The sequence below is a fragment of the Stegodyphus dumicola genome, chromosome 11 (assembly GCF_044657685.1).
Source record: "Stegodyphus dumicola isolate Sdum_Otavi_A_Nest chromosome 11, ASM4465768v1".
Lineage (NCBI taxonomy): Eukaryota > Metazoa > Arthropoda > Arachnida > Araneae > Eresidae > Stegodyphus > Stegodyphus dumicola.
The window spans coordinates 21,660,982-21,678,665 of NC_140778.1; the positions used below are offsets into that span (position 1 = coordinate 21,660,982).

At 36.8% G+C, this 17,684-nt stretch overlaps 1 protein-coding gene across 1 annotated transcript in view; it reads left to right on the forward strand.

The window, feature by feature from the left end:
• Window positions 1–17,684, forward strand: part of LOC118204895 (usherin-like) — a 45,105-nt gene that overhangs the window by 19,965 nt on the left and 7,456 nt on the right. Inside the window, exons 4-6 of the mRNA XM_085826253.1 lie at window positions 3,053–3,232; window positions 6,771–6,937; window positions 12,562–12,725. Of these exons, the coding sequence (XP_085682379.1) occupies window positions 3,053–3,232; window positions 6,771–6,937; window positions 12,562–12,725 (511 nt within the window). The remainder of the gene's footprint in view (window positions 1–3,052; window positions 3,233–6,770; window positions 6,938–12,561; window positions 12,726–17,684) is intronic.

The window sequence follows — 17,684 nt, forward strand, 5'->3', positions numbered from 1 at the left end:
AGGGTTGCCATAAAATGACAAAAAAGGGGAGAGTTGCCAGATTTCGCGAAAAATCGTCCATTTGGCAACAAAATTGGCGATATGCCATCAAGAACCTTCTGGAACGAATTCTTACCGGTTTAGCCCAGAATGTTCTCGAACACAAGCCCAAAACTATATAAACCCTGCTGGTACGTGGAGAGTGAGTGCGAGATAGTTAGTGTCTCGAGTTAGTCAGTCCGAGTCGATGGAGTTAACAGCCGGCCAGCGAGTGTCGAGTGGGTCGTCGAGTGCATCAAAGAGTCTCTCAGTGTATCGCGGTTAGTGCATCGTCGAGAGAGTGTGTTAAGCTCCGGGAACGACTGAACCGAAGGGTCGGGAGCTGTGCACTGTGTGTCGTCGAGTGCATCGCGGAGAGTCTCGAGAGTACGTGAAGTTCCGAGAACGCCCACGCAGACTCGGCAGCTGTACTCTGGTGCTTTTGAGTGAAGCTGCCTCCACCGTTATAGCCTGATAATCTGAAGGCTGTGTCGCTGATTGTTCCAGCAAGTTTACAGTAGATCTTCGACGACTGTAAAACGTGACTTTGGAGCTGTCCTGATTAATACCGGCCAATAAAGTGTGTTTCGATACTTCATCAAGTGTCGTCGTTATTCACTCCAAATCTACGAACCCCGTACGAACGTGAAGGAAGAAAATAACGTAACGATATTAACAACCTTTAATTTACCAAGTAATGAGGCGGATACCTTATCATGTTTTCAAGAAATAGGTCTTCTACCTGACAAACCAGATGCGAAAATCGCCACAACATGAAATTTTTTGTTAATGGCACGAGCATTTGGAGCTTCAATGTGTTAAAAATTGCGAAAAGAAAAAGGCCTCCGTGTCGGAAATTGGTTCGGAAGCTCCAGACTATCGTTCGTTAGTGCTATTAGATTTATGTAATCTTGGGCAGAAAAGATGACGTCCATGAAATGCTGTAACAAAAACTTACTATGTGTAAAAGTTCTGCAGTTGATGGGACCAATGTCATGCCAAAAAGTAATAATAATGAGGGTAAGGATAAGGATTCTTAAAAGCATTCACAGGAAGAGACACATTAGTATTATTGTTATTATTATATATTCTGTTGTTTATTTTTATATCCTTAAAAGTATTCGTAGGAAGAGACATTATATATTCTGTTGTTTATTTTTATATTCTTAAAAGTATTCATAGGAAGAGACACATTAGTAGTATTGTTATTATAATATATTCTGTTGTTTATTTTTATGTTCTTAAAAGTATTCATAGGAAGAAACACGTTAGTATTATTGTTATTATTATATATTCTGTTGTTTATTTTTATATTCTTAAAAGTATTCATAGGAAGAGACACGTTAGTATTATTGTTATTATTATATATTCTGTTGTTTATTTTCATAATCTTAAAAGCATTCACAGGAAGAGACACATTAGTATTATTGTTATTATTATATATTCTGTTGTTTATTTTTATGTTCTTAAAAGTATTCATAGGAAGAGACACGTTAGTATTATTGTTATTATTATATATTCTGTTGTTTATTTTTATATTCTTAAAAGCATTCACAGGAAGAGACACATTAGTATTATTGTTATTATTATATATTCTGATGTTTATTTTTATATTCTTAAAAGTATTCGTAGGAAGAGACATTATATATTCTGTTGTTTCTTTTTATATTCTTAAAAGTATTCATAGGAAGAGACACATTAGTATTATTGTTATTATTATATATTCTGTTGTTTATTTTTATGTTCTTAAAAGTATTCATAGGAAGAGACACGTTAGTATTATTGTTATTATTATATATTCTGTTGTTTATTTTTATATTCTTAAAAGCATTCACAGGAAGAGACACATTAGTATTATTGTTATTGTTATATATTCTGTTGTTTATTTTTATATTCTTAAAAGTATTCATAGGAAGAGACACGTTAGTATTATTGTTATTATTATATATTCTGTTGTTTATTTTTATATTCTTAAAAGCATTCACAGGAAGAAACACATTATTATTGTTATTATTATATATTCTGTTGTTTATTTTTATATTCTTAAAAGTGTTCATAGGAAGAGACATTATATATTCTGTTATTTTTATATTCTTAAAAGTACTCATAGGAAGAGACACATTAGTATTATTGTTATTATTATATATTCTGTTGTTTATTTTTATGTTCTTAAAAGTATTCATAGGAAGAGACACGTTAGTATTATTGTTATTATTATATATTCTGTTGTTTATTTTTATATTCTTAAAAGCATTCACAGGAAGAGACACATTAGTATTATTGTTATTATTATATATTCTGTTGTTTATTTTTATATTCTTAAAAGTATTCGTAGGAAGAGACATTATATATTCTGTTGTTTATTTTTATATTCTTAAAAGTATTCATAGGAAGAGACACATTATTATTATATATTCTGTTGTTTATTTTTATATTCTTAAAAGTATTCATAGGAAGAGACACATTAGTATTATTGTTATTATTATATATTCTGTTGTTTATTTTTATATTCTTAAAAGTATTCATAGGAAGAGACACCTTAGTATTACTGTTATTATTATATATTCTGTTGTTTATTTTTATATTCTTAAAAGTATTCATAGGAAGAGACACATTAGTATTATTGTTATTATTATATATTCTGTTGTTTATTTTTATATTCTTAAAAGTATTCGTAGGAAGAGACACATTAGTATTATTGTTATTATTATACATTCTGTTGTTTATTTTTATATTCTTAAAAGTATTCATAGGAAGAGACACATTAGTATTATTGTTATTATTATATATTCTGTTGTTTATTTTTATATTCTCGCTTCACGAGCTTGGCGCCTGAGATCTTGGCGCAAATCTAAAATCGCCAAATATGGTTTACGGTTGCTGTAACAGAGAAGCACCAAATTAATTTCTTCCAGCTGTTTAATATAAATAGCTAGAAGCAACTTTTGTAATTTAAGACAATGGATGTATTATAAATATTTAAATCTCAACTTTAAAATGAAGTTTATGAATATTTAAAATCTTTTTCAAACAGAAAGCAAATGTCCAGTCATTTAAATCTAACGAATATTGTAACAATTGCAGATAAACCGCTGCCTGTCGAAGCTTTTTCCTGCATTAGTCAAGAGTACAGGAAGTTAATTTGTAGCTGGAAAGCTCCTCCCAATCCAGTGAAAACAGACTACATTTTGTACGACTATTTCTATCACGAAAAGTAAGTAAATCCCGTTGATGTTTGCATGTAAGGCAGAGGAATTTTTTTTCCTCACATTTTCTGTGCATATTATTTAAACTCAGTTGTTGAGATTTTTAGATTTCAATTTTCCCTTCAGTTATTTCAAGCACGATATATTGAAGATGTATTTGAAGAACGATACTACAAAAATTTTGATTTATGGATCTTACAGCCCGCGATTTGAGGTATGTAAAACACTTCACCGTTTCCCCGAGACAAACTCGTCTATTTGAAAAGTGTCTTCAGGAATCAGCAACGGAACTCATTCATTGAGTTAATGTGGTCCGGTCCCCGAGAGACAGTAATCGGTAGTTTCGTATTTCCCCCAAAATGCAGCGAAAAGGGAAAGAGGTGCTGGATGGTTTGATTGGCTCTATGTCATTTGAGAAAAAGTCCCCCCCCCCGCCCAAATGCATCGAAAAGGGAAAGAGGTGATTGGTGGCTTAATTGGCTCTATGGGATTTCAGAAAAAGTTCCTCCCCCCTCCGCAAAATATAGCGAAAAGGAAAAGAGGTGATTAATGTCTAAATTCGCTCTATGTCATTTCGGAAAAATCCTACCCCAAATGCAGCAAAAAGGGAAAAAAAATGTGATTGATGGCTTAAGTGGATCTGTGTCATTTCAGAAAATGTATACCCAAAATGCAGCGAAAAGGAAAAGAGGTGATTGACAGCTTGATTGGCTCTGTGTCATTTCACAAAACTTCCACCCCTCCTAATTGCATCGAAAGGGAAAAGATATGATTGATGGCTTAATTGGCTCTACGTCATTTCAGAAAATGTTCCCCCAAATGCAGCGAAAAGGAAAAGAGGTGATTGATAGCTTAATAGGCTCTGTAGCATTTCAGAAAAAGTCCATCCCCAAAATGTAGCGAAAGGAAAAGAGGTGATTGATGGCTTAATTGGCTCCATGTCCTTTCAAAAAACATCCACCCCTCCTAATTGCAGCGAAAGGGAAAGCAGGTGATTCATGAATTAATTGGCTCTATGTTATTTCAGAAAATGTCCCACCAAAATGCAGCGAAAAGAAAAAGAGGTGACTGATGGCTTAAATGGCTCTATATCATTTCAGAAAACATCCACCGCCCCCCCCTCAAATGCAGCGAAAAGTAAAAGAGGTGATTGATGGCTTAATTGGCTCTATGTCATTTCGGAAAAGTCTCCCCCCCCGCCAAATGCAGCGAAAAGAAAAAGTGGTGATTGATGGCTTAATTGGCTCCATGTCATATCAGAAGAAGTCCTCCCCCCCCGCAAAATATAGTGAAAAGAAAAAGAGATGATTGATGTCTTAATTCGCTCTATGTCATTGCGGAAAAGTTCAACCCCAAATGCAACGAAAAATAAAATAATTGATTGATGGCTTAATTTGCTCTATGGCTTTTCAGAAAACATCCTCCCTCCAAATTGCAGCGAAAGGGAAAAGAGGTGATTGATGGTTTAATTGGCTCTATGTTCTTTCAAAAATGACTCTCGCCCCCCCCCAAAAAAATGCTTCGAAAAGGAAAAGAGATGTTTGTAGCTTAATTGCCTCTGTCATTTAAGAAAAAATCCGATTGTGTGTCAGAATACTTATGTTAGAACAATGCTACATGTAAATCTAATATAAATGTTACCGCTTAAAGTTGTCGGTTTGCCTAGCTAAACTGCAGAATAACTGATTTGCTCCATTAAAGTGGGGCATCAAGAGTTTTCTGCCTTTTACCTAGGCAAAGTGCACATTAACAGCTTCCGTATCGTTGAAGTTCAAAAGTTTCTTTCTCTCTTTTCCTTTTCCTCACCCCCTCCCACTTTGCACATGGCCTAGCAGGCACTCGATCAAAAAGTCAGCAAATTAGTTGATAGAATCAATCATCAATCAATTAAAAAACTATAATACAAAGAATAAAACGGTTTAAAGATTTTTACGGTTAAGTGGATGAATTTGCAAAACATATAAGATTATCCTCACTGAGTGAAATCTGAAGATTCATGACATAGTAGATTACACAGAACGTGGATCTTGCGACAGGCACGCCTATTTGTGGTACATTTAGATTTGCAGTAACATTTTCGGAAACGCAGCCCGATCAGCAATTTAAAACTGGCGGATGTTTTAAGCGTAGAGTAACATTGCTGTTGTTCCAGAAAGATCTTATTTTCACTTTAACTAGTGCCTAGTAGGTAATGTGCAGATTGTCTAGGTAATTTGGAGATTACCTAAGTAATTTCAGAAATGAAACAATTTTTCGCACGTTAACGAATCCCCCTAGATATGTAGTGCACAATTTTCCGCGCTTCAACGGATCCCCCTGGTTATGTACTGCACAATTTACTGCACTTTAATGGCTTACCCTACTTATGCAGTGCACAATTTTCAGTACTTTAACGGATCATCCTAGTTATGTAGTACATAATTTCCCGCGCTTTAACAGGTCACCCTAGTTATGTAGTGCACAATCTTCCGCACTTTAACGGACCACCCTAGTTATGTTGTGCACAATTTTCGGCACTTTAACGGATCACCTTAGGTATGTACTGCACAATTTTCTGCACTTCAACGGATCCCCCTAAATATGTACTGCACAATTTTCCGCACTTCAACGGATCCCCCTAGATATGCACTGCACAATTTACTGCACTTTGATGGCTTACCCTACTTATGCAGTGCACAATTTTCCGTACTTAACTAGGATAACGGATCATCCTAGTTATGTAGTACATAATTTCCCGCGCTTTAACAGGTCACCCTAGTTATGTAGTGCACAATCTTCCGCACTTTAACGGACCACCCTAGTTATGTTGTGCACAATTTTCGGCACTTTAACGGATCACCTTAGGTATGTACTGCACAATTTTCTGCACTTCAACGGATCCCCCTAAATATGTACTGCACAATTTTCCGCACTTCAACGGATCCCCCTAGATATGCACTGCACAATTTACTGCACTTTGATGGCTTACCCTACTTATGCAGTGCACAATTTTCCGTACTTAACTAGGATAACGGATCATCCTAGTTATGTAGTACATAATTTCCCGCGCTTTAGCAGGTCACCCTAGTTATGTAGTGCACAATCTCCCGCACTTTAACGGACCACCCTAGTTATGTTGTGCACAATTTTCGGCACTTTAACGGATCACCCTAGTTATGTACTGCACAATTTTAAGCAATTCAACGGATCCCCCTAGTTATGTAGTGCGAAATTTTCCGTATTTTAAAGAATCACCTTAGTGTTAACCTGCAGATTAGCTAGAAAATCAACAGAGTAAATTGTTTCCGCACTTTAGCGGTAACGTATATCCTAAGTCGAATTTTCGAGACATGAAAAACGCAAGTTAAGTTTTGTCAGTTGGCCCAGTAGAACGGGAGACATAGAATTGTATTCTTTTTCTTTTTGTGTGTGTGTGTGCAGAGTGTACCTTAACTAACCGCGTTCTCCATTAATTGAATTTTTTTTTAAATATTTTTTAGGAAAGTTGCGAAAATACAATTTACTTCTATTTAAAAATAATTTATATCCTTATAATTTATTTTACAGTGTGAGACGGTTATGCCCAGAATATTTGAATGCCACCAGTTGCCTATGGGCAATGGATACTCGAGCTCCTTATATGAGATCCAGACCACAACTCACATTTATGATGGTTGGGAGAAACTCTTTAGGTACAAATAAACAGTATTTTAATGTAGAGCATTTCAAAATAGGTAAGCATTATTTAACTCCATAAGACAAAATTCTTGAATCTAAATTTCTATTGCTGTTGCCAATTCTGAAAGAATTTTTATTTATTTATTTATTTATTTACACTGATGTGCGAAAATTAAGGACGAAGTCGAAAAATTAGCATATCAGCTGAACAAAGAGGCAGAGCGGACAGAAAGACCAATCAGGAGATTAAGTAAGGTGATGTACGGTAGCACATGCGCAGATATGCAGGTAGACGTAATGGGGGAGTGTCTGAGTAGTATAAAGCATGTTGTCGGTTTAAGATCAGTATTTCTGGCAAAGAGATTGCACGCCGTATAGCAGTTAAAATCACACCGAGTTGCTGCCTCAGCGAGAAATGGCGAATAATCAATCTGTTAGACGACATCTGGATGCTTTTACCCGAGGTCGAATCGTTGGGAAGTTGGAGGAAGGCCGCAGTGTGACAAGTGTGGCTGCAGAGTTCGGAATTGCTCACAGCATCGTTTCACGACTTTGGAGACAATTTCAAACTACAGGAACAGCTATCCGGGGGTTTAGTAGTGGTCGTCCACGAGGAACCACACCCGTAGATGACCGGTATATTGCCTTACAGGCCAGAAGAAACAGGCGGCAGACAGCGGGAGAAATCGCTAGACGCACGACACAGGCGACTGGACGACCGATATCGCGTTTTACCGTGGCCAGAAGACTGCAAGGTGGTGGTCTGTTTGCACGACTCCCTGTACGGTGTGTACCTCTAACGCCTGCTTATCGGAGAAGGCGTTCTCTGTGGTGCCGGGAACACCGGAATTGGAGAGACAATGAATGGGGACGAGTACTATTTAAAGATGAGAGCAGATTCAGTCTGAGTAGCGATTCTCATCGCATACTCATCTGGAGAGAGCGGGAAAGCCGCAATCATCCCTCGAACATCACTGAAAGGGACAGGTATGGAGGTGGCGGTGTTCTCGTTTGGGAAGGCATCATGCTTGGTAGTCGTACAGACCTTCACATCTTCGACGCAGGTTCAGTCAACGGGACCCGTTATTGTAACGAGATTCTTCTTCCATATGTGCCTCTTTTTAGAGGCGCTATGGGTCCGCAGTTCCTTTTCATGGACGACAATGCACCATGTCATCGCACAGTAGCTGCCGAACAGCTCTTAGAGAGTGGGGATATTGAACGTATGGATTGGCCGGCACGATTTCGGGATCTCAATCCCATCGAGCATGTATGGGATTTTCCAGGCAGACGCTTGGCAGCTCGTACCTTACCACCAGTAACGATTCCGGAGCTTCGATTGGCGCTACAAGACGAATGGGCAGCAATGCCTCAACAACTCATTGACACCCTCATTCTCAGCGTGGGCAGACGCTGTGAAACCTGCCTAGCAGTCAGGGTAGATCATATCCCCTATTAAAGACCGAATGGTTCTTGCTGGACACACATCACAGGGATGTTTCGGCCTTCAGTCGCATTGCGCTCCATGCTACTTTTTCAATAAAGCTTCTTTTTATCCCTCTTATTTCTCTTTTAGTAAGTGTTGCTTACATTACTCATGTCCTTACGTATTGGGGATCTTACGGTATTAAATGTGTTGATTTGGAAAGCTTTTGTACAAAGTTATATTGAAAAAACCGTCTCGTCCTTAATTTTTGCACACCAGTTTGTTTTAGTGTATTAGTGTATAGGCAGTTAAATGACTATTTATATCAATTACACAAAAATAAACTTTTATGTATTAGTATATAATAATTTAAGCTGGTTCAATTACAGAAAGCAGATGTGATAAATTAAGAATAAGTTAAAGAATTTCTGTGACTATAAATCATTAATTTTTTGGTGTTCTCCCAATAAGCGATCTACCTTACTTAACTGTGTAGTTACTTTATCACTTTTACTTTGTAGATCTACCTTACTAAATTTTTTTTCTTTTTACCCAATTTTTTTGTTCCGCTATTTTATTCAAATTCGCATAACAAAATTTATTGTTATTTAATATTAATAATTTTTTTTAAGTTTCGCAAAATATTTATTTCTTTTAATGTTTTTTATGGTGTGTATAGGGAAGCTTTCAGTGTGCAAATAAAAAGAGAATTTTTTAAAATTATATTAGCTGGTTTAAATATTTTAATGAATTATTCGATACTAATGTAACTCAAAGTGAACCTCTAAATGCTATGGATATAGATTATACCATTAATGTCGCGCATATGGTGAATGACACAGATAAGAAGTAAAACAAAATACACCCGATTTTGTACTGCTATATTTAGTTGCTTCAAAACCTATTTACAAATAATTTGTTGCAAGCAGAGCGAAAAAAAGAAGAGATAATGAATTTGAGAGATATAAATTAAACACTGTTGCCGGTTAAGATAACAGTTATTTCATTTGCTTCTTATTTGAAATCTTTATAATGTAAACGTGAAATTTATTTGAGAATAAATTGATAACAAAGAGTCGAAGACAGCATTTTAAAACATCTTTGCAAATTCAACTTAAAAACTGCATGTGAAAGATAAATAAATACGCATAAATATTGCTTTTACCAAACAAAATAGTCTAAAAAAGAGGTGGTGTCATCTAGTATAAAACTGATTACCTAACTAACGAAATTCGGTAGTTCGTCAGTTGGGACAATACCAATTTCAATGCAGTTGGTAATACAAAGACAAATATCCTTATGCCGTACCGTATTTCCAAAACTATAAAAAATACAATAATAATGCATTGAATGCATAATACAATAATTTACGCAGAGAAGTCTGAAGTACAGAAAAGTATTCCATAAAAAAAATGTAAGTGGATAAAAATTATATATAAAGAAGTTAAAATGAAATCAAATCTGCAATCTGTTTAAAAGGTCTCTAGCCACCCAGTATCTGGAAAAGACACTGTTCTGAGAGACGGCTGAGCAAATTATGAGATGCCCAGCTTTCATAATCTCAGCATTGCAGCGAAGGGGGCCAGGCAGGTCTACCAACTCTTTGAAATCTGTGAAGGTGCGCATATAGCTAGATGAACTGCACCTACAATGCTGCTTCTGGAGTAGTCTGGGAGATTATGCATGTCATTTTATCAGCGTTTGCCTTTCGTTTTTTCTTTTAGCTGTGACAGTTGCTTCGCCTTGAAGTTCATATTTATTTTTGACAATACAGAATTATAACTAACCTCATATTCCAAGAAATTATGGCTTGTTCTTTCTTTTAGTTGTGATAGTTGCTTCGCCTTGAAGGTCATGTTGATTTTTGACGATACAGAATTATAACTAACCTCATATTCCAAGAAATTATGGCTTGTTCTTTCTTTTAGTTGTGACAGTTGCTTCGCCTTGATGGTCATATTTATTTTTGACGATACAGAATTATAACTTACCACATATTCCAAGAAATTATGGCTTGTTCTTTCTTTTAGTTGTGATAGTTGCTTCGCCTTGAAGGTCATGTTGATTTTTGACGATACAGAATTATAACTAACCTCATATTCCAAGAAATTATGGCTTGTTCTTTCTTTTAGTTGTGACAGTTGCTTCGCCTTGATGGTCATATTTATTTTTGACGATACAGAATTATAACTTACCACATATTCCAAGAAATTATGGCTTCTTCTTTCATCTAGTTGTGACAGTTGCTTCGACTTGAAAGTCATATTGATTTTTGACGATACAGAATTATACCTAACCTCACACTGCCAGAAATTATCGCTTGTTCTTTCTTTTAGTTGTGACTGTTGCTTGGCCTTGAGGATCATACTGGGTTTTGACTATACAGACAAACTAATGTCACTTACCAACAGTTTACCTCTCTTGTTCTTTCTTTTAGTTGTGACAATTGTTTGGCTTGAAGGTGGTATTGATTTTTGGCGTTACAGACTAACAACTAACCCGGGCATCTGACACTTGAATAGTATCGAATTCCCTTTTGGATAGCTCGTCTTCCTTTTCATTTCCGGGTATGCCACAACGATCGGGAATCCACTGTAAAACGACTATTTTATGTTATTTGTGTAATTCTCGTCGTAGAGATCTACATTGCATTACAGATAAGGAAACAGAACCTGGATAACCATTAACAATTGCAAGTATTGCTGCTTAAGAGTCTGAGAACATAACAAACTGTTCATAAATAGAAGAACGAGCATTTAGATGGGTCAAAGCAACTTTAATCCCCTCAACCTCACCATCGAACGCAGCCTTGTCAGTTCCCAGAAGAGGAGAGTGTGAAAATTCCTGCTCCTGCGGCACCATTTATATCAAGTTTTGAGCCATCAGTATAGATATGCAGTCAAGCGTCAGAAGGAAAACGATTACAGATAGTTTCCAAACCCGCGTAGAACTACAGTACAATCTTGAGTCACAAAAACATTGTTCAAATGATCCAAAAGGTAGGATATCGTTATTGCTTCCAAAGGGTTAGTAAGTAGTAATAGTGGCTCAACCGGAGTGGAAATCTCAAACCCCTTACAAGACAGCTTGCAGGAAGCAATTCTACATTTTCAGTCTGCGGGGCAACATTAACTCCTTCGCACAGAAAAACGCAAAAACCTGTTTCTCTGAAACATCTGAAACGCCCGTGTGTACGAATTTTTGTTGGAATGAAGTTCTGCAACCATGCCAAGTAGAATGCTACAATTTTAACAATAACCTACTTACGTGAAGCGATTACTTCTCTGTTGAGGATCTTTGTCCGATTTCACCCACTTTGTGCAGTTCCCCTTTAGGACAGGATTGCAATTACGAGCATCAATAGCTAAACAAAGGAGAAGGAAGGTGCACTCAAATAAAAGAACTACTTTTAGTCGCTTGAAGCGAATGAGCCATGAATTAGCAGGATAGGGAAAAGCACAGAAATGGACACAGGTATTCGGGCGACCAGCCAATATTTGAATGCACGGGCATTTCGGGCGACTTCGCTGTGAAAGAGTAAAGTTTCTAAGGTATAAATTAATGTTTTAATCTTAGAAGTTTGCTTTGATGTACCAGAGTTTTAGTTTCTTTTACGTAAAATATTCTAAAATTGCATTTAAAAATTTTCTCTGTAAAATGTTTCATAAAGGTGAGTGTAGTAATATTTAATAATAACATGACATGAAAGCGAATCTGGTTGTATGTGTTTTTATTTCAATTGACAATATGTTACAGTAATGATGATTTATTGTGAACTAAATTAATCCAGTAATCAGAGGCCAGGCAACTGTCACAACTCAAGGCCTGAGCGGCCAGGGTTTTCGCTAAGAAAGCACAAGTTTCCCAAAACTACTATGAGAACAAATTATTTTTTTGATTTTAATGTAAAAACACTCCTGGTATTTCATACCTGGATTTGTTTTCTTTTGATATATTGCCTTAATTTCTTTCGCATATTTTAATATGCACGTATATATACGTTCTTACAGATATCACAAAAATATTCTAGGCCGTATATATATGGCCTTGCCGCTCAGAGGGTTAAACGTATTATTCCAAAAGCACAAATTGACGCTGCGTCAAACAAAATTTCAGAACTTCAAATATGTACTCTCAAAACAAAGGTTTTGCTAACGTTGCTTTGTATTGAAGCTGAAAATATTTTAGTAAACTTACAGCTGTTTCAAAAGATTGATATCGCTGTCAATTTCAAATCATTTTACATTTTTACAGTAAAACCAAGTGCTCCCTTAAGTGCGAATTGCAGCAGGATTACGCCGACAACAGTGTTTCTCGAGTGGAGTTCTCCTGCAAATATGGAGTACGGCGAATTCCGACCTGGACTGATGTATTCCATCCAATATCGTCCTTTGTCTTCAGATTCGGGAACATTTAAGGTAAAATCTTTTATTCTGAAGTTCATTCTAATTGAAACTCCAAGTGAATGACTGAGCGATTTAAAAGCAATACACCCTGTGTTTAATAATTTTAATTTAGGTAATACGTGTAACTGAAGCAGTTCAGAAGGTACACCTTGCACCATAAAAGAGAGGAGACATTTCTGTATCTCCCGTTTTACTGGACCAATGGTCGAAATTTAACTTCTGTTTCCCATGTCCCGAAAGCGCCACTTAGGATATATATATATTATATTTATATACAGTAGAATCTCGATATACGAGCACCTCTATATACGAAAAATTCGAGCACCTCTATATACGAAAAATTATTTCACGATGCCTTCCAAGAAAATTCTTGCCTCAGATAGTGCTGTAAAGGAAAAGAAGGAAACCATGGCCGTTAAGTTAAGAACGAAATCGTAAGGGGGCTCGTACACCTTAAACCCCTTCTGATCTTCGAATATACGACTGTTGCAAGAATTGGGATATTTTATTTATTTTAAAAGCAATTACTTCTAACCTTTTACAGCTGACTACATAATATAGCTGCTTTGGAAGCAAGTTGCCAGAAAGTTTGTGTTGCCACAAATATATTTGTAATTTAATCCGCTTTGTCACAATTTTTCATCATGTTTCCATTTAGCGCGCATGGTATTTTAAAAATGAGTAATGGCACATACTTGAAATTTGATGAATTCTTTATATTGGCACTATTTTCTAACTGAACCAAAAATCTGATGAATATTTTAATATTAAAAACTTTTATGCACGAAAACATGACAGATTTTTTAATAAAATACAATTTATAAACTCAACTCGAAATAAAAGAAAAATTTAACATGGAATTCTTAAAATTTTTGGTTTGCAGTAGTTTCCAAATGTTATAAAAGCTATATATTAAATATGGAATTAAATTATGGAACAGAATGTTTCAAACTTCAAGCAAGGTGGAAACAGGACGAAAAATGTTTTTACAAAGCAGAATAAATTACAAAAACATTTGTGGCAGTACAAACTTTGATTACTGTTTCAGAAAGCAGCTATATGATATAGTCAGTTGTAAAAAGTTGGAAGTAATTGCTTTTAAAATATTTAAGTTATCCCAATTCTTGCAACAGTCACATATTCGAAGATCTTATTGGTTTTAAGGTGTATGAGTCCCCTTAAATAAACACAAGCGTGGTGTAAGAGTGACAGAATTGGCGAAGACGTACGACCTTTCGACATCGAATATGTGCACTATTCAGAAAAGAAGGAAGAAATTAAGAGCCTTGATATGGCCAAAGGAGTTACCGTTACTTCCAAGCGCCTTCCAAAACTCCTAGAAGACGTTGAGAAGCTGTTGTTTTTGTAGATTAACGAAAAGCAGATAAAGTCGATTCGGTGTCGGAAGTTATCATTTGCCTTTGGATCTTCTTCGAAAAACACCAGGTACGTCGATTGAAGATGAGATGGCATTTAAAGCAAGCCGTGGATGGTTCGAAAAATTTAAAAAGACAACCGGTGTTCACAGTGTTCTACGACATGGTTAGGCTGCGAGTTCTATTACACCTCCTGCTGATACATTTTGGCCAGTGTTTCTACAAAATACACTCATGTCCATAAATTAAGGATAATTCGGAGTCACGCGGAAATTGAACTCTAAAATAAATATATCACCTGTAAAATCACTACACATATCTTCAAGAATCATATGCAAATTTCAGGAAGTAACCAGATGACACCGATGGTACGTCACAATGACGCGAGTGTAAGAGAGTGATATATAAGGAATACAGGCAAAGAATTAAAATTGTTCGCAGGCGCTTTATAAGCATTTCAGTGCAATAACCGAATAGTTATGACACAAAGGACGCATTTGGATGATTTTTTTACGTGGTAGAATTATCGGTCGTCTGGAATGTGGGCGTACCCAAATGGAAGTATTAGACGAACTTGAAATTGCCCACAGTGTCATATCCAAGCTTTGGCAACGATTCCAAGATGATGGTAATGTGAGTAGACGTTACAGCACAGGTCGCCCCAGAGTTACAACGCCGAATGAGGACCGGTATTTGGCAGTTACTGCCAAAAGAAACAGGCGGAGCACAGCCTCAGACCTGTCTCGTCAGCTCTCTTCAGCCTCTGGTACGACAATTTCAAGGCAGACCGTGTACAGACGCCTACAGCAGATTGGTCTACTATATGCTCGTAGACCTGTCAGATGCGTTCCACTTACCGCAACTCACTGTCGCCTGCGGTTAGCCGGGAGTAGAGAGTATGCATTGTCGACACCGCAGCAGTGGGCTTGTGTTATGTTTTCCGACGAGTCCAGGTTTAACTTGCAGTCTGATTCTCGCCGGACTTTCATATGGAGAGCTCCAGGTACCCGTTACCACCAAGAAAACATCATTGAACGACACCGTTACTGTGGTGCAGGAGTGCTCGTTTGGGGTGAAATTATTCTGGGTTCCAGAACTGACCTGCATGTTCAAATTGGAACCATGACAAGCCAAATATATCGGAACGTCATTCTGAAACAACATGTACGTTTGTTTCGGGGCGCCATAGTCGCACAATTTGTGTTTATGGGTGACAACGCCCGTCCTCACCGTGCAAACATCGTAAGCGAATGCCTTCAATCGCAGGATATCACCCGTATGGACTGGCCAGCGTTTTCACCGGACTTGAATCCAGTAGAGCACGTGTGGGACATGCTTGGCCGACGAGATGCAGCCTGTCAACCTCCTCCTACACGTCTACCGGAACTTCGGAGACCATTGCTTTTTGAGTGGTGTAATATCCCCCAAGATCAGATCGATAATTTGATACTCAGCATGCCGAGGCGTTGTACGGACTGTATTGCATCGTCTTGGAGACATACAATGTATTAACAATCATACCAACCATGTAATATTGTTTTTTTGTAAATAGGTTTTTTTTTTAAATTTGCTCCAGGGAGAAAAAATCGCTAATTATTTTAATAATATCAAACATATAGCATATTTTTTTGCTCTTTACCTTTTGTTTAATAAATAAGCTTTACAAATAAGTCAAATTTGTTTTGCTTCTAACTCTACCTTTGCCTGATTTTGCATTATCCTTAATTTATGGACATGAGTGTATTACTAGTGAAGGTTTTTTCCCGCAGCAAGCATTTAATTGTTATAAAACAGGTCTTTTTTGGAAGAAAATGCCTAATATGACCTACATCACACAAGAGGAGAAATCTTTGCCTGGACACAAACCAATGAAAGATAGGCTTACTTTCTTGTATTGCGCCAACGCAAGTTGAGATTGTAAAATCAAGCCGTTGCTCGTCTGCCACTCAGACCATTCACGAGTTTTCAAGAGGGGGAAGGTGTAGAAAAACGAACTGAATGTGATATGGGGGGCCAACTGTAAGGCCTAGGAATTTTTTAATCCCTCAGTGACGAAATACCTTACCGAAAATAAGGCTTTACTTGTCCTTGATCATTATCCTCCACATCCTCCGGGGCTTGTAGATGATGCACTGGAGGAACTTCAGTTCATAAAAGTCAAGTTTCTTCCTCCCAACACCAGTCCGCTTCTCCAACCTATGGATCAGAAAGCTATTTCCAAATTTAAGAAGTTGTACACAAAGGCCTTGTTTCAAAGGTGCTTTGAAGTGACTGCAAATACAAGCCTGACCCTCAGATAATTTTTGGAAGCTGTACACTCAGATAATTTTGAAAGCTGTACACGAAGGCCTTGTTTCAAATGTGCTTTGAAGTGACTGCAAATACAACCTCAGATAATTTTAAGACCCTGACACTCAGATAATTTTAAAAGGATCACTTCAACATCCTAAATTGCTTAAACCTCATTGATAAGGCTTGGGAAGAAGTCTCAGTGAGTACCCTGAAATCAGCATAGAAAAAAAATGTGTCCTCAGAGTATTCCTGACTTAGGTTTCGATCCTCAACCTGTGGACAACACAGTGCAGCTAATCGAAGAAACTGTGTCTCTAGGGCAAAAATATGGATGCGGATGTGGATGCTGCTGATCTGAAAGAGTTAGTGAAGGAGTATAGTGAAGAACTTAATTCGGACGAATTTAAAGAATTTCACAAGGAGCAGTAGCAAAATATGGTAGAAGTACTTTCGTTAGGCGAAGAGGAAACAGGAGATGAGGTCCTCTGTTCCAGTAAGATTAATGGACTCATGAACAACTGAAAATTACCGCCCATCTGGTACAGCGTCGCTGACTACCGTGTCGATGTTTCCGGCTCGAATCTCGTGGAAGGATGAATGTTTGTAAACGTATAGTTTCAGTGCAGCATGGAGGCACTCTAAATATGCAGCGAGCCGAAAGTCCTCCCGAGAGGTTTGTGATAGCGAAACAACGATTGAAAATTAAGAAAAAAGAACCTAAAATTTGTATAAAACTCTACCAATTACGAAAGCAATCTAGCAAAACCCTTCCATCGGGCGATAAATTCTACTCATATAAGAAGAGTTGTATTTTTATAGCATTTATTATGTTAAATTTATGAATGCCTATTCAAAGTTCGGTTTTTCAGAACCTTCAACTCATCAGAATGATGATAAGATCATTAAGTGTGGGAGAGGCAAAAAAATGTTTTAAATAAAATAATTGTTACAAAATTACAGCAAATGTCATAAGCGAGTATAAGTAGTTAGATAAGTAATTAAAAATATGGGAAAATTCTTCTGATGACCTCTTTCAAACAGAATAATATTTCTGAAAAGAAGTAGCACATATTTAGTTCACTCATGATGTTTGTCGCTATGAACAGAAGGTCGCCAAAGATTTTTAAACTACATCCTGATAAGCTATCGAGTTCAAATTTTGTAAACATATTGATTGCGGATATATGGTAGAACGAGTTTTATAAAATTCCATTAAAATTTTTTTAATTTAATGTTGACAAGAGTTTTGCACATATTTTCATTTGCAAGGCAAACTACAAAAGTCTAAAACTTTAACGTTTGC